Raw genomic sequence first — 27892 nt, 5'->3', positions numbered from 1 at the left:
AAAGATCACATCAGTGCAGACCCTAAAAGCACAAATCCACTTTCACTTTTTTGATCAAATATTTGCCCCAGTCTACATTTACTTGAGTACTTCTCAGAGTACTTTTCCTGCAGCATATATTTTACTCCAAATTGAGCAGAGCTGGGTAGAGCTGCCAAACACTTTACTCAAGTAAAATACAAAGTAGAAAACCAAGAAACCACTCAAGTAAGAGTAAAGAGTATTAGAAAACACCACTTCTCCCTAAACCCTCTGGGACCTTTGATTATAACCTTTGTTATTAAAACCTCTCCTTTCACTGTACCCTCAACCTGAACTTTCATAATGTATATGCTGCAGTGGGTTCATATCTGTGCAATAAAAGTTATAAAGGCAGAAATGTAAAAGAAAAAAAATGTTTTACAAAAGTTTAATAGTAAAAAATATTTATAAACTGAATGAACAGTTGAAAAAAGAGTCAGACCTGGGGAGATGGCTGCATAGTCCAGAAGGGGCTGCAGTTAAATCCAAGTAAAACATCCATCTGAATCGCCCGATCACCCGTACAGGTGTGGGAGTACGCTAACGTGTTTACACTCAAATGTTTTCTACATTATAAACTCACAATAATAGAACTAACTCTGCTTATGTTGAGTTATAATGCCTGTATCAAGTTTATTTAATTGAAAAAATATATAGGTATTTTATTGTGTTTTATCTTTACTGTGTTACTGATATTTAATTGTAAACGTTATTATTATTGTATAAAAAGATGTTGCTGGTCTGCTTGCATGTCTGCAACTAAAATAATTGAATATAGAGGAGGAATTAAATGGATCATGTATTTTTTTTTCTTTTTTTTTTTCTGGAGCAACAGGTTTCTTTTGCCGACGTCACACAAAAAACCCGGATACTAGTTCTGCGCAGCCGCCATTTTGGTTCTTTTCAATAGCTTCCGTAAACATAGAAGCCATCCTGGTTAGAGCCAATATGGCACCTCTTCTCTTTAAACAGACAGCCAATCAGATCGAGTGAAAAGTATACTAGCCAATCAGCTCAGGGTTTGTGGGCGGGACATCAAGTGCGGGCGGCTCTGTTTTGGGTGTTGTGATTTTTGGGAGTTGTCGGTCCGATTTCGCCGAGGTTTTATCCGTGCATTTGCGCCGTGCGTCCGCTGCCATGCCCGGGATCGAGAAGCTGCCAATAGAGGAGACTCTGGAGGACAGTCCGCAGGTGAGTGAGGCGGCTGGAAGCTGCTGCTAGCACGCTAAACACAGCCTCTTTCAATGGCCAGGCTAGCTGTCAGCTAACTGTCTTTGTAGCTACAGTGCTAACGGCTAATCGCCTCTCTCTCTGCCGTTAGCCTCCACGTTCTAAAGCAGGATTTCCCCCAGATTATCCCGCGATTAGGTGCAAATATGAGGATTTAACTTGTGATTTATCAGGTGATCAAGTACACAGACTAGCCCGGGAGCTCCTTAGCCTCCTGCTAGCACTCCGCTCCACAGAAGCGACCTGTGTTTTGGTGGTGAATACGGATACAGATGTGACTCAACTCGGTGCCACTCCATCAACAAACAAAACAAAGTGAAGATGTCGTGGGCTTTTACGAACTCAGAAACACAGCTTTGGCATCATCTCTCGGTGGGCGTGGCTGGGTTGTTTTGACACAAGTTGGCGTGAGGACATAGTTTAATACAATGGTGAAGTCATCAGATTTCCAGTCCAAAACGCACAGAAATATGAGCTCGAAATGAGTGTAGCTGATGCTTTTGTCCCCAGTACTTTTCCTACGCTGTCCCAGTCTCTGTCCCAGTGACATTCCCAGTCTCTGTCCCAGTGACATTCCCAGTCTCTGTCCCAGTGACATTCCCAGTTTGTCCTCAGTGCATCAGCTCTGGTCTTTTTAAACAGATGGTTAGAAGAGCAATTAAGCAAAATAATAATAATGATGTCTGCATATTTTCACAATCGTACATTTGTGGTCGTCCTCGCTGTGAGTTTTGAAATCTAAATATCGGCATTGGCAAATATTGGTATTGGCTCTCAAACTAAATAAAATCTACATTGGAGCATCCCTCCCCAGGCATAAGTATGTGAATTTTATACCGATACTTGATACTCATTTGAGCAATACTTGATACGGAATACGTCACATATACGGGACTCTTCCTGATTAGTTTTAGAATGATCTTTATCAGAACTGATGTTCAAACTACTATTATTTTGTGTTAAAAATTACATTCAATTGTCCAAAAAAAAGAGCATTTCTAATCTTCGTGGTATTAAAATTGGTATCGAGTGTTCCGAAATATAGTTTGGAACGTTAGTATTGCGGCAACACTAATGTAAAGGACATGTTGCAATGTTTTAAGTTTCGATATAAACAACATTCTGACAATAACTCAAATAATTGTATTTTAGTTCAGTGATCTGTATGTAACATGTGTGCAAAAGGAAATTCTTAAGCGCTTGAGAACAGCATATTTAGTATATTTGGATATTAGTATAGTATAGTATATTAGTCGATTACAGTGACGGAAAGAACACTTTTGAAAGTAAAAAACACTGATTGTCTCGTAACTCAATTTGATAGTCTTACTCCATAAAAGCGGTGGCATCATTCTTTCTTCCTCACAACATCCTGTATTGCACTCTCCGAGAACTTTTTCACAAGTTTCAAGTTACAGTCAAGACGAGAAGACATTTTAGCCTCTATATTTTCTATTATATGCTTAAAGATGCAGCCAACACCCTGTAAACGTTACTGTCACTATGGATGTAACAATTATTCTGAGCAGAAACATCACAATTATATGATTATTCACCATTATTGATAAACTATTCATTTTCTACTGTATGTGACCAGCTTCAAGAAGATAAAATAAGTTATTTTGACATTTACAACACAAAAATCAAAGCTGCGCTAGCTGCGGTGATGGCTCTCGCCACCCGTGCGACCGCCTTTTGATCGCGATCGCCCTGACACTGCATTCTCTTTGACTTTATTCTTTAGGCTAAAGTCTAAAGAATAAGACACTATACCCCCTCCTCCTTGTACCGCCGTCACCTAGCAACAGAGACTCGCCGTTAACGCTAATGCTAAGACCGCAGCGCGAGAGGAAATGTCCCATAAAAATAAAAGAGGAAGTGAAGGCATTAATTGCGCTGCTGCTGGCCAATAGTGAAGAATACACAATATCTGTAATGCACTTTTTTTAATGGCGTCTTGAGGAGAATATAAACCATGAGTTTCAAACAAATCAGACAATGTTGAGTTTTTCACACAATGGGTAGGGGACGCTATAGAGTAAATTTGTTACATAGGTATTTATTTCCAATCAGATCATAAAAACGCATTAGTGAGTGAAATATGAGCTCCGTAGATCATTTCCAATAGGCATGACTTGTCCTTGAAAAAACAGGAAATTAAGCCTTTTTTGAGGGCGTGTTACACAGAGACCGTAAAGAATATCAACATTTCCATAAATTATGACCAAACTCGTCTTGTGGATTTCTCCCGTCTAATCACGATCAGTACAACTGCGTGCTGAGACCAGGAAGAGAGAGACCATCTTCACATGCGGAGAAATTAAACTCTGTGTAATTCCCTTTGCAACCAGTAGATGGTGCCAAAGCACAGCAGAGATCCAAATGTTACAATGTTATAAACAATATATTTTTAGTTCTAAAACATGAGATGCCAAACTAAAGGTACTCATTTGACCCGTACTGCTGTGCTTGAACCGTGTCATGGATCTTTACCTGTGCTTCTGTGTCCTCAGACTCGTTCTCTGCTGGGTGTCTTTGAGGAGGACACTGCCGCCATCTCCAACTACTGCTCTCAGCTTTACCAGGCCATGCACCGGATCTACGACGCTCAGGTGCCCAGCAACAAGCCTCGACACGCCACGTTCAAAGGGCCTGTCTGCCTTTGAACCATGAGTCAGGAACTGGTTTTACTTTGAACTCGAGATGGTTATACACGCTTACTGAGCTCATGACCAAACAACAGTGAAATCTTAAATTTTCTTTCTCTAACACTAATTACTATTCCTCAACTTTTGATTTTGTAAATCTGGGCACAAGCCCATCATTGCACACTCCACTCATTGCAGTTGTCACATTATTGCACAGTTAAATCGTCCTCATATTGAAATAATCTACATAAAATTTAAAGTATTGCCTGAGTGAAAGTTTGATTTGACCATTTCCTCATTTGAGCTTTACTAGAGTTACTTTTAACACAGTCTGACCAAAGGTGGCGCTATTCAGATACAAACGTCTACAGCTTTTCAGTACCTGGCAGTGATTAAGTAATTTTTAAACCTTTTTTTGTAAAGATTTTGTTGTGTTGCGGGGCGGGATTATATTGTGACCTGAATCATCACGTTTATCGATTATCAGAATACTCTTGACATCTCATTAATAATACACGTTAATTAGTTGCGGTGTAAAATGCATGGGTTATATATTGGTCTCAAATGTGTTCTTCTTTAGCCGCATTTACCGTACGATGCTTGACGTAAAGAGCATTTATCTTGAGTGCAATCATTTAAATCGGGCACAGGCAAATGCAAAACTAGAGCTGTGCAATTAATCAGATTTTTAGTTAAGATTCAGTCATTTTGTTTTTTTTTAGATGTCCACAGTCCGTCATCTGGCAGTAAAACCACGTGATGTTTTTATCTCAATTGTTTTTAATGGCACAAAAGCAATGACGAGCTTTTAACCGCGCCGTCTTATTATTATTATTATAGAATAAAAAATCGCAGTTGAAAATACTACTAAATGCGAAGTACCAGCGCAAAAGTCGTCCACAACGCCTGGATAATGCAAAATACAGCATAATACAGTGTAAATAAAGTACAGTACGGTGGAGGTTACTTGTTTGTTACGTTGTATGACGTCTTAAATGTTGTGTTTTTTCAGAATGAGCTCAGTGCAGCTACTCACCTGACGTCCAGACTGCTCAAAGAGTACGACAAACAGGTGGAAAACGCACACACACACACACACACACACACACACACACACGTTCTGTGAAGCGCTGCTCTTTCTCTTTTCACGTACTAACTTCCTCCTGTACAGCGGTTTCCACTAGGGGGCGACGACGAGGTGATGAGCTCCACTCTGCAGCAGTTCGCTAAAGTCATAGACGAGGTGAGGACGACTCTCTGGTGTTTAGTCAAATAAACCCTTAATCGTTAACATCTGAACCCCTCCTGCAGTTCTGTTTAGACCTCTACAAACAGAAATGCACATCGTCGTTCTCGTAGCCTCGTTATTGTAGCATAGATTGTAGCATAAAACACCTTTTTAATGAAACAGTCGCAGGGTTTGTTTTGCTTCTGCCGTCATGGTGACTTCTAAAGCGTATGATACAACATGACGTACACCATTGTTCTATTGTCTTTCATACATGCGTTCGCACATCCGGGAACTTGTACAGTAGCAGCCGAGTCCGCAAGGGGCACAACAACACGTCTACTGCATACGAAATGCAGGATATATGAGGCCAAAATGCCAAATACCTGCGTTCTGTCAGGACATCGCTCTGTTGTCGGACCAAGGAATGAAAGCTTTGTCGTGTACCTTAGTTTGCCGTTATCGTCTAAAGAATCAAAGTATTCGTAGCTCATTATGCCGTAGAATAGGATGCAGTCGTGGTGGTTGCTAGTATATCAAGTGCCCCTTTTAAAATGGCCGCCATGGGGAAGTCCCGGACGTCACCGCGAACGCATGTGTAGGAGAACTAATAGGGAAACAAAACCTTCCAAATACAAACAATACATTTTAAGATTGTTTAGTCTCACCGGTGAAGAGCCAGTGCTGACAAAGTTTACACCAAACAAATCACATAGACTAACTTTTTACAACACTGTTACTACACCGTCACTGGTTTATTATCTCGTAATTGATTTTTTATTATTATTACAGTGCATTTATTCAGCTTCGAGGCACTCAAACCTTTTCTTTATTTTTAAATTGCTATCTAATCTAAAAATGATTGACATTCATGATATTGATGATCACAAACATTTGATTAAAAAAGGCAGTTATGGCAGTTATGAGTGCGGTTCTTGCTTCGTTCATATTTGAGTCTTTTCTCTCTTAATAAAAAGTTGGATTAAAAAAAACAACTGAATATACATTTAAGAAAATAGACAGTATTTTGAACTGACTCTTCCTTTCCTTTAAACCTTTGGGACTTGTTGTTGTTGGTGTTTGCAGCTGAGTTCGTGTCACGCCGTTTTGTCGACCCAACTCGCCGACGCCATGATGTTTCCCGTAACGCAGTTCAAAGAGCGAGACCTCAAAGGTGAAAGTCTGAAGTGAAACGTCTCATTACTGTTCTTTTATAATGCCGACTGTCTCTGCAGAAATCCTCACGCTGAAGGAGGTTTTCCAGATTTCCAGCGACGGTGAGTCTTTCTTTAGAAACACTCGCAATTAAACCAGATTGTTTTGTCATCGTAAAGTGTAGAAAAAAAACTAAAAAGAGATTCTAGAACGGTTGGAACTTTAATACTAAATACTGAACTTGGGTTATAATTTTCTATTTGGAATGCATGTACCATATTTTCTGGACTATAAGTCGCACCGGAGTATAAGTTGCACCAGCCAAAAAAGGCATAATAGAAAAGAATAAAACGTATATAAGTTGCGCTGGAGTATGAAAGTATAAATATAAGTATAAGTCGCACCCTGGCCAAAACTATGAAAAACGGTGCAACTTATAGTCCGGAAAATGTATAATAAGTAAAATTGTAGCTATATATAAATACACTATTATAAATAATTATGACAATAATTAAAATGGTAATTCTATAAAAAAAAATCATCAATACTATAAGCTGAAACTAAAATGAAATATAAACAAAAAACGAGAAACTAAAATGTCAAATAAAAATGTATAGATAAAACAATGGATAATATAATACATATATCAATACAACAATACAAATAATTAAATCATAGTAATTAATTAGTAGTACTAATAATAATAATAATAATAATAATAATAATAATAATAATAATAATAATAATACATTCAGTAAAAAAAAAAAATACAAATTTAAAGTAAATATGTGGCCTACTATAAGACATTGAAATACTAGTTTTTTGTTTTCTCCTTTAGATGTATCAATGTTGTTTTAGTTTTTGAATAGAGTTTTTCTGTGTGTGAACGTGAGGTGGAGGGTGGGGTACATTTATATTTTCGTTTTGTTTGTGACTCTAATAACGTAAATTATTTTTGTATTGATTTGTGTGACATTCCAGACCACGACATGGCCATAAACCGATACAGTCGTTTGTCCAAGAGGAGAGACAACGATAAGGTGACGCCCACATCTCTATAGCATGTAAATAACAACAGCTGTTATCCCCCCCTGACCCTGGTTTGACCGCGGTGCGTTCAGGCGCGCGCCGAGGCGGTGGAGGACGTGTACACGGCTCGTAAAAAGCAGCACCAGACCATGATGCACTACTTCTGCTCCCTGAACACGCTGCAGTACAAGAAGAAGACGGCGCTGCTCGAGCCCCTGCTGGGATACATGCAGGCGCAGGTAACGCACGCCAGCGCCACCGCCAGGTCCGGGGGAATATTACCGAGTTGTGTAAATCTTTTTTTTTTTTTTTTCCTCGGTGCGAATTGTCGTATTCCGAACAATTTAGGTATGAAAGGGACTGTGTAGTTCTTTCTGCAACGAAGCAAAACAAACTTATTTACGGTGTTATTTTGGTTAGAAAGTGTAATGCTGATTTATTATAACTACACCTTTTAATGGCCGTGACAAAACAACTTAAGACTCGTATCATAATGAACAAATAGTTTATCTTCAGCCCCGCCCTCTCCTTCAAACCTCCGTCCCTCCCCCTTTAACTCCGCCCCTTGTCCCCGATGTTGTATTATTATATAACCTAACTCTAACCTCTTCACTAAGTAGTAACTAAAGCTTAATCATGTGTTTGTTTGTGCTTTATGAAGGCTAATTAAGGCTCTTGACGTGTCTTTTCACCTTATTCCAGTTGTTCCGCTCGTATTCGTAAACATAGGGCTGCCGAACTCGACAATAAGACCTACACTGACTAGAAATAAGAATAAAGTCATTAAAAACCCTTCTCAAGTGCTGCAGATGAGCACTGTGACGCCGGACGTGTTTTTGTCTCTCTCCCGATAAAAAAAATGCTTTCGTACTGCGAGCGGCCTCTCCACAGACCTGACCTCGGCCGAGTGGCGTCACACGTTTGTCTCCGTGGAGCTGGACAAAGTGTAATGCCATAAAACTGTGGAACATTCACGGCATCGCAGTATCATTTTAGTGTAGGGCTTTAACAGAACACGCCCTTATTAAATATGGACAAAAGGAATAGGGTTTGTTTTAAATGCACAAAGGTCAAAACCAGCGACAAATCTGAACAGAAATCAGGTTCAAATTGGGCCTAAACAAAGACTAACTTGATACATCCGACTGCTGAAGATGGTGTTTATCTCCTTGAGCGTTGTCAAAAGTATCAGAGAGTCAGATATTGATACTAAAACGAGTGTCGAAACTAGATACTCGAGTAAGTTGTATAGAGATCAATAAATAGGGAACATTTTGACCTTTCCTGAATATATTTCTAAATGTCTTCGAGCCTTTTCCTCAGTATCAAAGTGTGTGAAACTCGAGCGTCCTGACGACACTGATCTCCTCGCACCCCTTTGAAAGCCCAGAGAGAAACCGGTTCTTCTTCGTCTCCGTCTTCGTCACAGTTGTTCCTCTGCTTTTCAGTCTTTTATGAAACTTAAACCTCTTTGTTTTGTTTGTGCAGATCAGTTTCTTTAAGCTGGGCTCGGAAAACCTCACACAGCAGTGGGAGGACTTCCTGGGAACGATCGGAGCCAGTGTCCAAAAGTAAGAGCGAAAGAAAGAGAGAGACCGTTTACCACTTTGGACATTTTTAAGAGCAAGCGGCTATTGTTGTTGGCCTTATTTGAACGGCTACTCTCCTCGGGGCACCAGATCCAGCAGAGTGCGAATTGCTAAGCCCTCTGCTGGCAACATCTGTTCAGTATCATAGTTATTTGTTATAAAAGGTCCCGCAACGAACCGTAATGTGTGAAAGTTTTAACCAGAACGCCTTCACTGCTCAGCGCGCAGAAAGAGGAAACAAATGGGCGGAAACATTGAAACGTCCCTCATTTTGGTCCCGTTTGTCACACGTTTGAAGTACTTGGGGCCCGTCCTCCAGATTTGGCTTATTCTGCGTCATAAATGTCTCTGTGATGGCGTTTTCCCTGGTGCCAAAAGTCGTTCCAAAAATAATCCATCTGTTTTTTTCACTGCAGGAGTTTTGTGTCCCAGATTTATAGCTAAACGACACATATTTGACTTTTCTCAACTGCGTCCCTCCACTGTGTCTTAACTGCGTCTCTCCAGTGTGTCTCAACTGCGTCTCTCAACTGCGTCTCTCAACTGCGTCTCTCAACTGTGTCTTAACTGCGTCTCTAAACTGCGTCTCTCCACTGCGTCTCTCAACTGCGTCTCTCAACTGTGTCTAAACTGCGTCTCTACACTGCGTCTCTCTTCTGCTTCTTAACTGCGTCTCTCAACTGCGTCTCTCCACTGTGTCTTAACTGCGTCTCTCTACTGTGTCTTAACTACGTCTCTCAACTGCGTCTCTCAACTGCGTCTCTCAACTGCGTCTCTCAACTGCGTCTCTCCACTGCGTCTCTCCACTGCGTCTCTCCACTGCGTCTCTCCACTGCGTCTCTCCACTGCGTCTCTCCACTGCGTCTCTCCACTGCGTCTCTCCACTGCGTCTCTCAACTGCGTCTCTCCACTGCGTCTTAACTGCGTCTCTCCACTGTGTCTTAACTGCGTCTCTCCACTGTGTCTTAACTGCGTCTCTCCACTGTGTCTTAACTGCGTCTCTCCACTGCGTCTCTCCACTGCGTCTCTCCACTGCGTCTCTCCACTGCGTCTCTCCACTGCGTCTCTCCACTGCGTCTCTCAACTGCGTCTCTCAACTGCGTCTCTCCACTGCGTCTCTAAACTGTGTCTCTCCACTGTGTCTCTCCACTGCTAAATATGTTTGTCATGCATAATGTCCCCGTGACTTACTCCGTCTCCGCAGCGTGCGCAGAGAGATGGAGGAGGAGGTGGGGCAGATGCAGCAGACCATACAGGAGATGGAGAGATCATGTGACCCGCTGTACGCGCCGTGTGACCCAGACCCCGCCCACTCCCCCTTGAGCCGCAACCTCACCCAGAAACAGGGCTACCTCTTCATACGCAAGTAAGTCCGCCTCCTCACGGGTGCCGGCATTTACTGTTCACACAAGAAGGCGTCGTGAAACCAGAAAAACACCACGAGTTCATCTTAAACTCTTTACAGCTCATTACATGTATAGAACACTTTCCTGATGCGTTCCCAGCGGCATAAATATTCACCGTGATGAGTTCGTTAGCACCTTGCACGAGTCTGCGCTCGTCCTGGGTAAAGCTAACGACGCACTTCCTGCTTCTCTGAGAATAAAACCCTCTCTTATTTCGATGCAGAAAAAGCGCTTTGGGCTCATTTTCATCAACAAAGATGCTTTTACAATACATCTGTGCTGGACTTTATTATATGCAACAACAACAACAACAATCAGGGAAATTAACTAGTTCTGTTTTTCAGGTACTTCGTATTGAACTGTAACAAAAGTAGATCGTCATTTTTACATTTTCTTGATCATAAACCTAAATGTTAATCTATAATGGGGCCATAAACAGGCCATTCGATCCTCACACGTATCCCTCTGCGTCACGACTAAGTATAGGGATGTGGGCGGGGATAGGGGGTAGGTGAGAACAGGAATTTCTGACCACTCGAGCCTCAGTTGCAGGAGAATACGCAGGATCGCACAAACTTGCATGAATCAGTCAAAATCGAACGCCTTGAACACCTGCATCCTTGCTGTGAGCGCTTGGGCACACACCGTTTGTCTCTTTGTCGCAGTAAAACGGGGCTGGTGTCGTCGTCGTGGGAGCGGCAGTACTTCTTCACTCAGGGCGGGAACCTGATGCAGCAGGGCCGAGGCGAGGTCGCCGGGGGCCTCGTCATGGACCTGGACAACTGCTCGGTGATGGCGGTGGACTCTGACGACCGGCGCTTCTGCCTCCAGGTCACAGCCTTCGACGGGAAGAAGTGAGGTTTTTGTTCAGGTTTAGTCCGGGCGCGGTTCTGTTCTTGGTCCTCGTCTATTCTAGTTGTGACAGATTGGACAGATCTTTACAGTGCAGTGAACATGAATAGATTGCCTATGTTTTCAGTTCGGTGATAATTGCACTTCCTGGTTAGGCATTAGCAGCAGATGCGTTTGAAAATGTTTCTTCAAAAACTGCAGCTTGGTATAAAATAAATATTTACCACAGGTTCTATTTCCCCATACAAAATGATAATTGGACAAACATGAACCTGTCATATGCACTGTAAAGGACTGGTTAGCTTTTATGTTCTGACATTGTTCCCACACCAAAAACACACCTGGCGTTGTATTTAGCTTCTCTCATGCTAGCATAAAAAACACACTGAAGTACGTCTTCATCTTAAAGCCACAAACCACTCTCTTGAAGACCGTGAGGTGAAGATTCTAAGCAGTAGATTTAGTCTTTGGGACTTCTCGCTCCTTGGTTGTGTTTAGCCCTGGTTTAGTCCTAGTTTAGACCTTTCTTAGAGCGTGTGTAGTCCCGGTTTAGTTCTGCTATAGTTATTGGTTGTTTTCTTTCAGAGCGGTGACGTTGCAAGCGGAGAGCAGAAAGGACTGTGAGGAGGTAATGGAGTCGTCCCGGTCCTCATTACATTGGTTGCTTTTGATTTTGATTCAAGTCTGTATGTCTTATAATTTGATTTTACCATTCAGCTCCATGGAAATGGCTCTCACAAATTATGTCTTAATTATAATTAACTATATCTTAATTCCTATATACTCTTTAAGCTTTTAATGTTCAAATGTTGGTATATTAAACGTTTGAACTTTTTACATTTGCTATATTTCACTTCTTTCAAATAACAAATATTATGCAAACTGGACTATTTTGAGTTTTTAATCATGTTAGAACATTGTTCATCAAAAACAAGCCTGGAGTTGTATCATTCACTCTAGTTTGATGGATCGTGTGTAGTAAGTCTTCTCGCTCTGAGCATCAAAAACAAATCTTTTATGTGTCTTTTGCAGTGGATCTCCACCATCAACAACATCTCCAGGATGATTTACCTGAGTGAGAATGCAGAGGTCCGTGTCTCACTTGAGTCATTGATAGAAGCAGACGAAGGCAAATGTGTTTAGAGTTGTTTCTGTGTGTTTGAAGGAGCTGGCGGCGCGAGTGAACCAAACGGCTCTGGAGGCTGTGACTCCGTCTCCATCATTTCAGCAGCGACACGAGAGCATGAGGCCCAGGTAACAGCACGAGGCCCAGGTAACAGCACGAGGCCCAGGTAACAGCACAAGGCCCAGGTAACAGCACAAGGCCCAGGTAACAGCACGAGGCCCAGGTAACAGCACGAGGCCCAGGTAACAGAGCACGAGGCACGAGGCCCAGGTAACAGAGCACGAGGCCCAGGTAACAGAGCACGAGGCCCAGGTAACAGAGCACGAGGCCCAGGTAACAGAGCACGAGGCCCAGGTAACAGAGCACGAGGCCCAGGTAACAGAGCACGAGGCCCAGGTAACAGAGCACGAGGCCCAGGTAACAGAGCACGAGGCCCAGGTAACAGAGCGCGAGGCCCAGGTAACAGCACGAGGCCCAGGTAACAGCACGAGGCCCAGGTAACAGAGCGCGAGGCCCAGGTAACAGAGCACGAGGCCCAGGTAACAGAGCACGAGGCCCAGGTAACAGAGCACGAGGCCCAGGTAACAGAGCACGAGGCCCAGGTAACAGAGCACGAGGCCCAGGTAACAGAGCACGAGGCCCAGGTAACAGAGCACGAGGCCCAGGTAACAGAGCGCGAGGCCCAGGTAACAGCACGAGGCCCAGGTAACAGCACGAGGCCCAGGTAACAGAGCGCGAGGCCCAGGTAACAGAGCACGAGGCCCAGGTAACAGCACGAGGCCATGAGGTTTGCGGATCGATCTCAGATCTCAGCTACACTGGCTGATATCTGAGTGTAAGTGAAGATATCTTGTGCCTGGGGAGATTTGCTCTGAGCTGAGCACATTGTGGTCTCATTTACTTCTGACCAGTGTCTCTAACTGGTCATTTAATAATATACAGTAAAGGGGCTTAAATTAGCAATAAATTATAATTTACACTATAATACTGTAAGTATTATAAAAGTCTGCTGTGTTTCAAACACCTGCATGTCCAAAGACATGTCAAATTTGCAACTCTAAATTGGCCCTATGGACAGGTGTTGAAAATTTGCATATTCTGCTATAACACTTAAAACATTGCATCTGGTTATGCTATGTCCATATTAAATAAATTTAAAAAATAAAAAAGAAGTGAGCTGTACATTTGTCACAAATGCACCTTTGTACACTTTGTAGCTAAAGGCATTCTGTCACATTCTGCCCTTGAGGTCAGCATTTACAGCCGTCTCACTGTCCTCCTCATGTTTTGCAGTAAAGGCCGCCCTGCTCGGGCCAGCAGCATCAGCTCTGTGGGGTCGGAGCCATCTTCAGCTCTCTCTGTGCTCTCATTGGACGCTCTGGTCGCCCCGGACACGCCCATCCAGTTTGATATCATCTCCCCGGTAACGGAGGAGGGTGGAGGACCGCAGCGGACCTCGGCTCAGAGCGGGACCGGGAGGAGGAGCAACCCGTTTGGAGAGTCTGGAGACGAGGCCAGCGAGGACAGTGAAGGTACTGGACTCTGGAATGTAAACCACAGTTTAAGTTTATAGTTCATAAACTGTCCATAGAGACAACACAAGCACCGCCTCCACACGAGCACCGCCTCCACACGAGCACCGCCTCCACACGAGCACCGCCTCTACACGAGCACCGCCTCCACACGAGCACCGCCTCTACACGAGCACCGCCTCTACACGAGCACCGCCTCCACACGAGCACCGCCTCCACACGAGCACCGCCTCCACACGAGCACCGCCTCTACACGAGCACCGCCTCCACACTAGCACCGCCTCCACACGAGCACCGCCTCCACACGAGCACCGCCTCTACACGAGCACCGCCTCTACACGAGCACCGCCTCCACACGAGCACCGCCTCCACACGAGCACCGCCTCCACACGAGCACCGCCTCCACACGAGCACCGCCTCCACACGAGCACCGCCTCTACACGAGCACCGCCTCCACACGAGCACCGCCTCCACACGAGCACCGCCTCTACACGAGCACCGCCTCCACACGAGCACCGCCTCCACACGAGCACCGCCTCCACACGAGCACCGCCTCCACACGAGCACCGCCTCCACACGAGCACCGCCTCCACACGAGCACCGCCTCTACACGAGCACCGCCTCTACACGAGCACCGCCTCCACACTAGCACCGCCTCTACACGAGCACCGCCTCCACACTAGCACCGCCTCTACACGAGCACCGCCTCTACACGAGCACCGCCTCCACACTAGCACCGCCTCTACACGAGCACCGCCTCCACACTAGCACCGCCTCTACACGAGCACCGCCTCCACACGAGCACCGCCTCTACACTAGCACCGCCTCTACACGAGCACCGCCTCCACACTAGCACCGCCTCTACACGAGCACCACCTCCACACTAGCACTGCCTCTACACGAGCACCGCCTCCACACTAGCACCGCCTCTACACGAGCACCGCCTCTACACAAGCTCCGCCTCTACATAAGCACCGCCTCTACACTAGCACCGCCTCTACACTAGCACCGCCTCTACACTAGCACCGCCTCTACACAAGCTCCGCCTCTACACGAGCACCACCTCCACACTAGCACTGCCTCTACACGAGCACCGCCTCCACACTAGCACCGCCTCTACACAAGCTCCGCCTCTACATAAGCACCGCCTCTACACTAGCACCGCCTCTACACTAGCACCGCCTCTACACAAGCTCCACCTCTACACTAGCACCGCCTCTACACAAGCTCCGCCTCTACACGAGCCTGAGCCTCGTCTTGTGTCCAGACTCGATCCTGCACCAGCTCTTCATCGTCCGGTTCTTGGGCTCGATGGAGGTGAGGACGGACTCTGCAGACGTCATCTCTGAGACCATGAGGCAGATCCTCGCCGCTCGAGCCATTCACAACATCTTCAGGATGACCGAGTCTCACCTGCTCGTCACCTGCGACTGCCTCAAGTACGTCCTCCTGCCACAGACGGGACACGACACACTAGGGCTGGACTCCAAACGTCCACGCAGCCGCACATGTGCATATGAGGCACACTTAATGTAAATGACTGAATCTGATGGTGAGATAGTCATACATTAAATGAACAGAAACATGAAGAGTGGAGGGAGCTAAAGTCCTGAAGGTCATGAAATATGCAGGAGAGAAATGCACACAAAAATAGAATAACTGCTGGACAGTCTGCTCTGGTCTGGGAGATTACTCTTGAAGTTTATTTATAGACGATATACTCCTTGTTCTACTTTTGCACGTCTCTAAAACAAACATCATCAGTATTAATATGCACCATGTTTCATAGCAGCCAACACCACTAATAAATATGTGTTTTTTTTCTATCGCAGACTCATAGATCCCCAAACTCAAGTGACTCGACTCAGGGTGAGTTTTCATTGTAAATGAATCAGACAGTTGTGAGGACACACTGGACACACTGGACACACTGGACACACTGGACACACTGGACACACTGGACTCACTGGACTCACTGGACACACTGGACACACTGGACACACTGGACTCACTGAACTCACTGGACACACTGGACACACTGGACTCACTGGACACACTGGACTCACTGGACTCACTGGACACACTGGACACACTGGACTCACTGGACTCACTGGACTCACTGGACACACTGGACTCACTGGACTCACTGGACTCACTGGACACACTGGACTCACTGGACACACTGGACACACTGGACTCACTGGACTCACTGGACACACTGGACACACTGGACACACTGGACACACTGAACTCACTGGACACACTGGACACACTGGACTCACTGGACTCACTGGACTCACTGGACACACTGGACACACTGGACACACTGGACACACTGGACTCACTGGACTCACTGGACACACTGGACACACTGGACACACTGGACACACTGGACACACTGGACTCACTGGACTCACTGGACTCACTGGACACACTGGACACACTAAGGGTGTTTCCCAAAGCCTAAGTGCCTTGTCTCTGAAGTCGGTTCCTCCAAAGTCAGTTCCTTCCAATCCAAGGCAAGTGTCCTTCCTCAGCCCAAAACGACGGCTGGAACAGTCTTCAGAGCCACGAGCAGCAGCTCCACAGTCACACACTTCAAACCAAAGTGTGTACTCGAGTACTACTCTGAGGGGCTCGCATATATTATCATAATGAGGTGGTCTTTCTGAGGAGGGGGATGTGTTATTCAATTTGAATTATTTAATTATATTTTTTATTTTGAGGAGGGTCTTAATAAAAACACAAAATGAATATAATAGTGTAGTTGGCATATTTTGTTTAAACCTTAAGTCTTTTTCAAAAGAAATACAGATCCGTGCTCTCAAAATACTCATGGTGCATTATGGGTAAATGCACCAGTTCAAGGCAGTGAAGGCCACACTAATGTATCCTTGTAAATTAGCCAGATGCTAACCACACAGAGGACGCGCGTCTCTGTAGGACACGCACCTTTTCCTTAGGACGGGCGCCTCCTCCTTAGGACACGCGCAAAGTCCCCAGATAAGCGGAATAAAACAAATGGATTGATCTGGAGTCGATTCAAACTTGATCACCTGCAGAGCTCAATGTCAAAGACTCCTGTGTATTGACTCTTTCTGCTCAGTTCCTGTTGCCGGCGGTGCTGCAGTGTCAGTCTCATCAGGACAACAAGCGTCTGTTCGGATTCGTACTACAGACCAACAAAGACGCACGCTCCATCTGCTACATCTTTGAGTCCAACAACGATGGAGAAAAGGTTTGAAAAGGAAGCTTATATTCTACTACTACCACTCGTACTTTGTTATTTTGTATACGACTGTGATGCGTTTCTTCATTTTCCGATGATGGATTAAAAAGTACAAATATTGGCCCAATAGATCAGTCCATCTCTGATAATAATTTTTTATATTTTGTTCATTTTAAACTGCAATATTGATCATAAACAGCTCAATTGTAGCAACTGATTCATTGAATTCCAGTTTGAAAAATGTTTCTCAGCTGCTGCAACCAAATGATATAATAATGCAAAGAATATTTCATGTGTTTTTATACAGATCGATATTAGATAGGTGTGATTGACAGGTGGATTAGCCAATCAGGGACATACGTGGTCCGTCTGTCAAAAAAGGATCTGAGAAACATTGTGTATTTGTGCAGAATCAAGGGGCAAAGAGGGAGAACCGTTATTATGGTTGAAAGGTTCGTCTATCTTACATGATATTCTCCTTTTCTAACCTCCTGTTTCAGATTTGTGACAGTATTGGGCTGGCCAAGCAGATCGCCTTCCACTCAGAAATGGTGAGCTGCCGCTAACATTATACAACGTTTGAATAAAAAATGCGACGAGATTGAATTTATCCGGTGTTTTTTGTCCAGGATCGAAAGACGGTTGAGAAGAAGAAGGAGGAGCACAAGGCCAAAGAGAAACAGCAGGAGGAGCTGAGCAAACAGAGGCAGATCGAGAAGGTCCGATTCAACTTTCACAGATGCTTTCATGAGCGTAGAATGTCCCTCTGTCAGACAAAGAGTAGAGTCAGTATTTGTTCTCTTTTTCTTAAGGCGACTGTGGCTGAACCCGATCATTCTGAAACACACAGCCAAGTGTCTCTCCCCTGAATGAATTAAGAATGAATTAAGATTTTGTGGCTTTACTGACGAAAAGTACAGAGGGAAATGGGGGATGAGAGAGAAGGGAGGATCGGGAATTGAACTCGCGACACTGTGGCCGGCTTTATATCTTGTGAATGGGGAAAAGGGTCCATTTAATAGGCAGCGGAGAACTCTGGGGCGGAGCCTGAAGCGACACATTCCAAATAGGTGTGGGGCATGAGCGTCAGAGGCTTTGACTTATGACATTTGACCTCCACGCTGCTGCACACTGCACCCGTCTTCCCCCCGTTTTCTGCTCCGTTTCCACATAGTTCAACGTGACATTAAACTCCCTCTTTTGATGTTGCTGCTCCTCCTCTCCTCCTCTCCTCCTCTCCTCCTCTCCTCCTCTCCTCCTCCGCCCGCAGAAGGAGCAGAGACAAACACCTCCATCAAACACGTCAAACTGAGCAGATTTGTACCTCGTTCTACATTCTGCAGATTCACTCACCACAAGTCTAATCAGCGATCGATAACGGCAGCGCGAGGGTCGTGGTCACGTTTCACTGTCTGCATTGTGACTCCATCAGTTTTAACTAACCTCCAGCTGTATCTGACTGAAGCATCGGCAGTATTATGTTTTATCATGCAAGGTTCTCATTTTAAAGGTGCACTGTGTCACTTTTCTGGTGGTGGTGCTCGTCTCTATAAAACTGGCCCTTTGCGGAAACACCAGCAGCAACAAAAGGCCTAGAATGGCCCCCGGTGGAGAGGTCCCTGCTCACAGTGAGTGAGTAAGAAACACTAGAAACATAAGTTGAATATAATATTAATAAAAGACGATACATGCTTGTCTTTTGTGAGAACAAGTTTTACCTGTAGTTTGTCATATTTACCGCTTTACATCTCTGTGAAACCGTCCGTCGTTCACACCAGAAGCTGTGCAGTGGTATTTATTTTACAGCCCACAGCTTGCTCCCTGCACCAGATAAAAGAGGGGTAAATCTCAACTAAGCGCTCAGAGGATTGGCTTCAGGGAAAGACAAAGTGCAGGTCTCTAAACGGGAGAGAAAGAGAAGGTACCGTAAGAAGAGTGATGCGTGTCGGCGCTCAAACCCCTACGCCGTTGATTCCAGGCAAAGCGTTCACCTTTCCAGGGCACATTCCACCAGAAAAGTTACACACTGCACTTTTTACCTTTTTGAAGTTTGTTGCCAGATTTCAGAGCATTTATTGTTTTTTTCCTGTAAAACCTTATTCTGTTCCTCTTGTGTGACGTTCAGGACCTGGAGGAGCAGAGTCGTCTCATCGCAGCCTCCAGCCGCGCCTCCACCACGCCCTCCTCCTCAGACGGACACTTCCTGGTTCTGGGCCAATCAGAGAATGGCGAGGGGGCTCAGGAGGAGGAGCCAAAGCAGGAGTCTGATGCATAGATAAAGGGTGACTCCTCTCGTCTGGGCTGCCCCGGGACAAACAGACTAAAACAAACAAACCCTGTGGCTCTGGAGGCGACAGGAAAACATGGCACAGACTTTTATCTAAAGACGCCGCTTTTTATACTGTCATTTTGTTCAAGATTTATCTTGAGGTCCATACTGGAGTATTTAGAAGTTTTGATTGGCCAAGAGCCATTAACTCCCACCCCGGTGCCTAAATAAGGGTGTACAAACAGGAAGTGGTTTTCTGTGGGAAGTCTAAGTGAACCAAGAGGACAAGTGTCTCTTTGTAGTTTTATCAGTTTTGGATGAAAACATTATGAAGCCCATTTCTGCCTCACAGGAAGTTAGGGAATGAGAATTCTGACTTCCTGTGAGGTGTTTATTTATATTATGGCTTGCTTGTTTCCATGGCGATGCTATTGCTTTGTCTAAAACAGGGGGCGCTCTCTTGGCCAATCATATATATCAGTGACTTTCAACCTGTGGGAAATTATCCAATTTGCAAATAATAACTCTTTGTCGAGTGTCTGCTGTAATAAAGTGAACGTCAGAGTAATACTCTGCTCTGTCACTGGGGGCAGCAGACGGCTAATTGACTGTAAGAAGACCAGAGAATTAGAGCTGCACATGCAGGCGACGTCCACGCAGGCGACACCATGCAGGCGACGTCCATGCAGGCGACGTCCACGCAGGCGACACCATGCAGGCGACGTCCATGCAGGCGACACCATGCAGGCGACGTCCATGCAGGCGACGTCCATGCAGGCGACACCATGCAGGCGACGTCCATGCAGGTGACGTCCACGCAGGCGACACCATGCAGGCGACGTCCATGCAGGCGACACCATGCAGGCGACGTCCATGCAGGCGACGTCCACGCAGGCGACGTCCACGCAGGCGACGTCCATGCAGGCGACACCATGCAGGTGACGTCCATGCAGGCGACACCATGCAGGCGACACCATGCAGGCGACACCATGCAGGCGACGTCCATGCAGGCGACACCATGCAGGCGACACCATGCAGGCGACACCATGCAGGCGACACCATGCAGGCGACGTCCATGCAGGCGACGTCCACGCAGGCGACACCATGCAGGCGACGTCCATGCAGGCGGCGTCCATGCAGGGGGCGTCCACGCAGGCGACGTCCACGCAGGCAACGTCCACGCAGGCGACGTCCATGCAGGCGACACCATGCAGGCGACACCATGCAGGCGACACCATGCAGGCGACACCATGCAGGCGACGTCCATGCAGGCGACGTCCACGCAGGCGACACCATGCAGGCGACGTCCATGCAGGCGACGTCCATGCAGGCGGCGTCCATGCAGGGGGCGTCCACGCAGGCAACGTCCACGCAGGCGACGTCCACGCAGGCGACACCATGCAGGCGACACCATGCAGGCGACACCATGCAGGCGACGTCCATGCAGGCGACGTCCATGCAGGCGACGTCCATGCAGGCGACACCATGCAGGCGACACCATGCAGGCGACACCATGCAGGCGACGTCCATGCAGGCGACGTCCATGCAGGCGACGTCCACGCAGGCGACACCATGCAGGCGACGTCCACGCAGGCGACGTCCACGCAGGCGACGTCCACGCAGGCGACGTCCATGCAGGCGACACCATGCAGGCGACACCATGCAGGCGACACCATGCAGGCGACACCATGCAGGCGACGTCCATGCAGGCGACACCATGCAGGCGACACCATGCAGGCGACGTCCATGCAGGCGACGTCCACGCAGGCGACACCATGCAGGCGACGTCCATGCAGGCGGCGTCCACGCAGGCGGCGTCCACGCAGGCGACGTCCACGCAGGCAACGTCCACGCAGGCGACGACCACGCAGGCGACGACCACGCAGGCGACGACCATGCAGGTGACTGTGATGGAGACGTGTTTGAGAGGGGGAACTCTGAATCGGGCCCAGGACACAATTCTGACCCAGATGAAGACCCAAGGCTGAGTGGTGGATGAAGGAAAAAAGACCAGACGACGGGATCGAGGCAATGCCACAAAAGTGATCTTTCATCAGATTTACTTTCACCGGGATCACACGGTTATGATGTGTGTGGTGAGAAGCTCTCCAACTGCGCCATGCTGCCAAGCAAGCTTAAACGCCAACCCCCGCCAACCCCAAACAAAAAGCTGCTGGCCTGTGTGAGCTGTGAGAGGAACCTAAAGGTGCTGGCCTGTGTGAGCTGTGAGAGGAACCTAAAGGTGCTGGCCCGTGTGAGCTGCGAGAGGAACTTAAAGGTGCTGGTCTGTGTGAGCTGTGAGAGGAACCTAAAGGTGCTGGCCCGTGTGAGCTGTGAGAGGAACTTAAAGGTGCTGGTCTGTGTGAGCTGTGAGAGGAACCTAAAGGTGCTGGCCCGTGTGAGCTGCGAGAGGAACTTAAAGGTGCTGGTCTGTGTGAGCTGTGAGAGGAACCTAAAGGTGCTGGCCCGTGTGAGCTGTGAGAGGAACCTAAAGGTGCTGGTCCGTGTGAGCTGTGAGAGGAACCTAAAGGTGCTGGCCCGTGTGAGCTGCGAGAGGAACCTAAAGGTGCTGGTCCGTGTGAGCTGTGAGAGGAACCTAAAGGTGCTGGTCCGTGTGAGCTGTGAGAGGAACCTAAAGGTGCTGGCCCGTGTGAGCTGCGAGAGGAACCTAAAGGTGCTGGCCCGTGTGAGCTGTGAGAGGAACCTAAAGGTGCTGGCCCGTGTGAGCTGCGAGAGGAACTTAAAGGTGCTGGCCCGTGTGAGCTGCGAGAGGAACCTAAAGGTGCTGGTCTGTGTGAGCTGTGAGAGGAACCTAAAGGTGCTGGCCCGTGTGAGCTGCGAGAGGAACCTAAAGGTGCTGGCCCGTGTGAGCTGTGAGAGGAACTTAAAGGTGCTGGCCCGTGTGAGCTGCGAGAGGAACCTAAAGGTGCTGGCCCGTGTGAGCTGCGAAAGGCCCAGAGTATAAATACATTTAGAAACCATGTTACTAACTATGCTTTATTATATCTACTGTGTTACGCTATAGAGTGTCATTTTGTTAAGGTTGTGCCCCAGGAGTTTGTCAATGTAAAAAATGTGCCGTGGCTCAAAAATGTTGAAAAACACTGATATATATGAATATGGAGCGAATCCCAAACCTGCAGGACGTGGGACGACCTCCTCCTCTGGCCTCAGACCAGGTCATGTCGCGTAAATTCCAATCAAAGTCTAAAATTCTTTGGTGTTAGACTGTGTAGCATAAAGATAACGTGTGGCTGTGGAAAGACTAAATCCCTCCTACACACACACACGCTCACATGCACACACACACACACACACACACACACACATACACAAATATACACAAATATACACACACACATACACTCACATACACACACACATACACACACATACACATATATACACACACACATACACACACACGCTCACATGCACACACGCACACATATGCACACATACGCACATACACACACACATACACACACACATACACACATATACATATACACACACACACGTACACATACATATACACACACACACGTACACACATACATACACACACACACACGTACACACGTACATACACGCACACGTACACACACGTACACATACACACATACACACATACGTACACACGTACACACACACACATACGTACACACACACACACATACACACACACACGTGCACATACATATATACACACACACACGTACACACACACATACACACACACATACACACACACATGCACACGCACACACACGCTCACATGCACACACACACACACATGAAACAACATGAAATAACAAGCGCCTCCGAATGGCAGCAAACTCCTGTTAACAGTCTGCATAGTCATGTTACACTTGGTTAACATGACGGTTACACTTGTTACTAACAGTGATCGTTTGTTCTGTCTTTACATTTACACATGGATTAACTTTGAACCAAGTTTAAGTCGATAATATAACTTTTATGATCATAACTGTGGAAAGATGGAACACCTCTACTGGTTGGATGTACACAAAATAAAAGACACATTAGCAAAAGTACAAAAAAAGGGGGCGTCTGTTTCTGCGTTGAACTTTAAAATATAGCATTTTCAACCTGTTACACGTAGTGACCTAAAGACACCATAAAAGGATTAAGGAAAGCGTGTGTTGTGTGAGGGGACTTTAGAAACGCTCTGAAGAACAGGACAAATAAGTGAAGCTGTTTGTGGACGACAACGGAGCTTAAATGAGCCCAAAGAGAACAATTATCTAGTGATTAAGACTGAGCAGTTTACTGGCATTTGAGAAGGCGAGAGAAATGCGACTGTACTTCAGAAACCGTGTGTGGTGTCGTCATTGAGGAGCTACAATCAGGATAATTAGTTTGGTAAGAAAAGAAATACAAAATTAATTCTAAATACTTCTGAAACGGCACGAAATAAAAACGGAAAATCCCTTTTAATTAGTGCTGGATAAAATACCTGCAAAGCGATAAGAAACCCTTTTGTAAACTTTAGTCCCTAATTCACTTTACACTAGTTTATTAATAAATGTGTCAAATACTGTCCAGTGTTTACAAGTGCTGCTCACTCTAGAACGACCCATTAGAGCAGCCAACAAGTATTTGTAAAGATCATCCTGGAATATACAGTGTCACTCAGTTTGAGTCTTGCCTTTTGTTCTTTACTGTATTTAACTTAAAACACCACAGAACATTCATCTTTTTTTACTAGTGTGAAGTAATTTGTGGATTCAGATTTTAGGAATGGCCTTTGTCGCACTCGCTGTGATAATTTAAAGTGCTTATGAAAGGTCAGACGACTCATTAAAATACAGCACAGTTAGGTTTTATATATTTACAATTTTGGAAAACAGAAAAAAAGATGAACAAAAGTATTCCAGAATAGCACATTTTTTAGGTTTTTGGGTAATTAATGACATCACACTAGAAAAATACCCAGCAACCACTGGGTGAAAATCTAATGGCATCCTTTTTTATTTGACAAATGAAAATGTTGAATTAATGTTTAGAATGTCAAATAAAAGTAATTTCTTTTGTGTAAATCCTGCATAAACTTTGTCTGGAATGAGTGGCCCTAGTGTGATGTCACTTCCTGTCATTTTCTAAAGATGTTTTGACTTTTCTCCACAAATATCTGCTCGACTAGTGTAAAACTATCATGTATATGTAGAGAATAAAGTCAAAATTTGAAAATTGTAAAAACCCGTCATAAACGCCCTTTAAATAAGTAGAACATATTTTTGTTCAGTTGCATACAGTACTTTTCAGACAGTAAATGGAACACAAAATCAACCCCTGACCTTTTCCCTTTTCTGAATATGAAGAGAACCCGAAACCTGCTGGACGTGGGACGACCTCTTGACCTTAGACGAGGTCGTGTCGCGTAAACTCGCATTAAAACCTATTTGGGGAAGAAGAACTCTTTGGTCAACATGGAGACGATGCAGGGGATTTGCTTCTTTGCGCTGATGCGTTTTACCAGCTTCAACATGAGCTGACTTTAATGCAAGAGGCAGAAATAGTCACTTTAACAACATATATAACACAGAACGCGCATAAATGTAACAAAAAGCTCAAACGTGTGCAAGGATTGTGATTATTAGACAATAAATGGAACATAAACCTTTTCCCTTTTCTGTGGAGAGTGTGGGACGACCTTTTCCTTTGGCCTTAAACGAGGTCGTGTCATGTAAACTCGAATCAAAGTCATGGAGGAGGAGGGGATTTGCTTCTTTCCGCTGACTCCACAACAATTTGAGGATGACTTGATATCGGCCACTTTCCCGCGTCAAGATCTGCACCAGCTCCAGGTCTTTGTGTTTCTCCAGGAGCCGTTATATGTGTTTCTCCACATGTATGTTACCGGTGCCAGCCCTAGGGGGACGTTGGGGTCTTCTCCACATGTATGTTGCCGGCGCCAGCCCTAGGGGGATGTTGGGGTCTTCTCGACACGTATGTTACTAACGCCAGCCCTAGGGGAACACTCGGGTCTTCTCCACATGTATGTTACTGGCGCCAGCCCTAGGGGAACACTCGGGTCTTCTCCACATGTATGTTACTGGCGCCAGCCCTAGGGGGACGCTGGGGTCTTCTCCACATGTATGTTACTGGCGCCAGCCCTAGGGGGACGCTGGGGTCTTCTCCACATGTATGTTACTGGCGCCAGCCCTAGGGGGACGCTGGGGTCTTCTCCACATGTATGTTACTGGCGCCAGCCCTAGGGGGACGCTGGGGTCTTCTCCACATGTATGTTACTCACTTGTTCTGTCTTTACATTTACACACGGCCCTCAGATCCACGGTTGTCATTAGTTTGATTATCTGTTGTTATCAAACCTAAGGATCCATAGTTTTATGCCTCCAGCACGTTCACATCACCTACAAGCGCTGATTGGTCTAGACGGTCACCGTTCTGACCAATCAGCGCACGAGCTGGGCTAGAGCGGCACACTAGAGCATAGCCGAAGCTAACGGCCTGAAATGCGTTTTATAGACAATTGAAGAATTTTAAACAGAAAAAAGTGAATTGCCGCTATATCCGACATTTCTGAAAGCTGTAGGTCCCTGTCGGCCCAACACGAGCAGTTTATCGTTACATTGCATTACATTACATCTAAGGGAGAAAAGCTTTCTGGGTCGCACACATTTTTCAATACCAATTGACTGGCCATTGGGGCTGCTAGTGAAATTTTTTGACTAGCAATAGCCAGATAGCCTATCCAGATAACATAGTAGATCCATGAGCTACAGTGCTAACAGCTAATCGCCTCACAGATTAACCCAGGAGTTCCTTAGCCTCTTAGTAGCACTGCATTCCTCTGAAGCGACTTGTTCTAGTGGTGAAAACGGATAAAGATGTGACTGAACTTGGTGCCACTCCATAGAAATAATACACTTTTATTTTTTTTAAGGATTTTGTGCTGTCGGCTTCATTAGACAGCCACTCCACCACCGGGCAGCACAAAGACACTGCTTTTTATGCTGTAATTTTGTTCAAGATTTATCTTGAGGTCCAGTACTAGAGTCAAAAGCAGAACAGATTGTGTCTTTTAAAAATAACTTCCCTTTGGTCCTTATTTTGTGCAAATGTATCTCATATTCACAGAAGAAAAAGTGTTTGAATTTAAAAGAATTTTGAAAATTGTCATTTTAAAGGTGGTATGGACGATTGTTTTCAGCAAATTTTTTATCATATTTCCTCGTGGCGTGGATAAATCATTAGTCCTGCCACATATCAATCATAAAACGCACCTATCGCTCACCTGCAGCCGCGTGCGGTTCGTCCCCACGTTTCCGCGTGCCTAAGCGCATGGATCTATCATAATATAGTTCCCTCAGTGTACGGGGTAAAATGAAGACGGAGAAAGACAGTTCGAGCTGACGCAGAAGTGGACAGAAATCTACGGGAGACGAGAGATGCGATGCGCTCCGTTGCACTAATAAACAAACGCACGTGTGTGTTGTATCAGTCCGCACGGGGGAGTGCGAATGCGCACTTCCGCCTGCGTTCTCAAAACGCCGAAAAATCGTCCATACCGCCTTTAATAAATTTACAGTATGTGATTTAATTTTATTCTTTGCCATTTTATTTTTAAATGTGGGTTCGACTGCCGGGCCAGACCAGTTTTCCCCATCAACCCAAAACATGCACTGTAGATAAAATGCTCAGGCTTCGGTCCTGGATCTTGTCCTCTGCTCCTGACAAGTTTCCCCAGCGGAACTGGGTCAAATGCAGAGGACAATGAAGTGAACCTTAACCTGAATCTTGGAGGAAACAAGTGAAAATTAAAAGTATTTTAGCAATAAAAATCATATTACAACAAGATGGAGAACTTCAATGCCATACTGTGGAACATTCCAGGCAAAGCAATAACATCTCCCTGGAGACAACCAGGTGGCTTAAAGAGAAACATGCTAAAAGGCTCTAAGTTGGCCTCAGAACTTTTCAGTGGGATACTGAATTATACAGGGTTCAAACTGATGCGGAATTGGCACCGTTGCCATAGCAATTACATTTCAAACCATAATAATATAGATCAGGATTACACGATTACAGATCATCGTGTTGGGACAGGTTCTGCTCACCTGAAGGACCTGTCGCTCCGAGACCTTGCATTGTCCCAGTGTGAGCACAAGTCACAGTTTTTTATGTTTTAAGTCTCTTAATTGTGTGTAACTGTGAGAGACAGAAAAAATCCGAAAATCACACTGAATTATTTTTTAATAATTTTTGGTATAGAAGCCTTTGTTCACATTTCCAGGACAAAGTGCCTTGTAGGTTCATTACAAAAGGTTTATCTGTCGTTTTCACAATTTGAAAAAAAACCCAAAAAGGAATGAAAGTGAATAAACAGTGCAAAGTTATGTCCAGTTGTATGTTTTGAATAATTAAAATATTGTTGTTGTTTTTTTAATTTCTTTTGGGATAAACATTTCTCACAAAAGGCTGAACAAGAACTAAAAACAAGATTAAATTTAGGAATTAGACAGCTGAGTAACTGATTTAATAAAGTTGAATAACAATTGAAATGGAACTGACTTATGTCAGTCGATGTCCA

General features: G+C 45.5%; 1 protein-coding gene across 1 annotated transcript; it reads left to right on the top strand.

Moving 5' to 3' along the window:
* The first annotated feature begins 1050 nt into the window (after positions 1 to 1050).
* appl1 (adaptor protein, phosphotyrosine interaction, PH domain and leucine zipper containing 1) lies at positions 1051 to 19811 on the top strand. The gene is made up of 21 exons (XM_072439968.1): positions 1051 to 1212; positions 3765 to 3863; positions 4912 to 4971; positions 5071 to 5142; positions 6214 to 6301; positions 6363 to 6404; positions 7264 to 7322; positions 7404 to 7550; positions 8800 to 8882; positions 10105 to 10266; positions 10972 to 11160; positions 11744 to 11786; positions 12191 to 12247; positions 12324 to 12412; positions 13578 to 13816; positions 15084 to 15255; positions 15649 to 15685; positions 16923 to 17054; positions 17546 to 17596; positions 17675 to 17764; positions 19171 to 19811. Exons 1-21 carry the CDS (start codon positions 1159 to 1161, stop codon positions 19318 to 19320), a joined length of 2115 nt encoding a protein of 704 aa, XP_072296069.1. The 5' UTR covers positions 1051 to 1158; the 3' UTR covers positions 19321 to 19811.
* Positions 19812 to 27892: the final 8081 nt, after the last annotated feature.

The sequence above is a fragment of the Eucyclogobius newberryi genome, unplaced genomic scaffold (genome assembly GCF_026437365.1).
Source record: "Eucyclogobius newberryi isolate DKJ021-1_F unplaced genomic scaffold, fEucNew1.0.hap1 SCAF_11, whole genome shotgun sequence".
NCBI classification, from domain to species: Eukaryota; Metazoa; Chordata; class Actinopteri; order Gobiiformes; family Gobiidae; genus Eucyclogobius; species Eucyclogobius newberryi.
Note: the sequence above shows the minus strand (reverse complement) of the source record. Positions and strands in the feature narration are given on the sequence as shown.

What these genes read in the sequence shown, in the direction of transcription:
- appl1 (XM_072439968.1), top strand. Translation starts at nt 1,159, where the DNA reads ATGCCCGGGATCGAGAAGCTGCCAATAGAGGAGACTCTGGAGGACAGT. An exon ending in GGCTACCTCTTCATACGCAA is followed by an intron (nt 10,267 to 10,971) that starts GTAAGTCCGCCT and finishes TCTTTGTCGCAG; the next exon opens with TAAAACGGGGCTGGTGTCGT. An exon ending in GGCCAGCGAGGACAGTGAAG is followed by an intron (nt 13,817 to 15,083) that starts GTACTGGACTCT and finishes TCTTGTGTCCAG; the next exon opens with ACTCGATCCTGCACCAGCTC.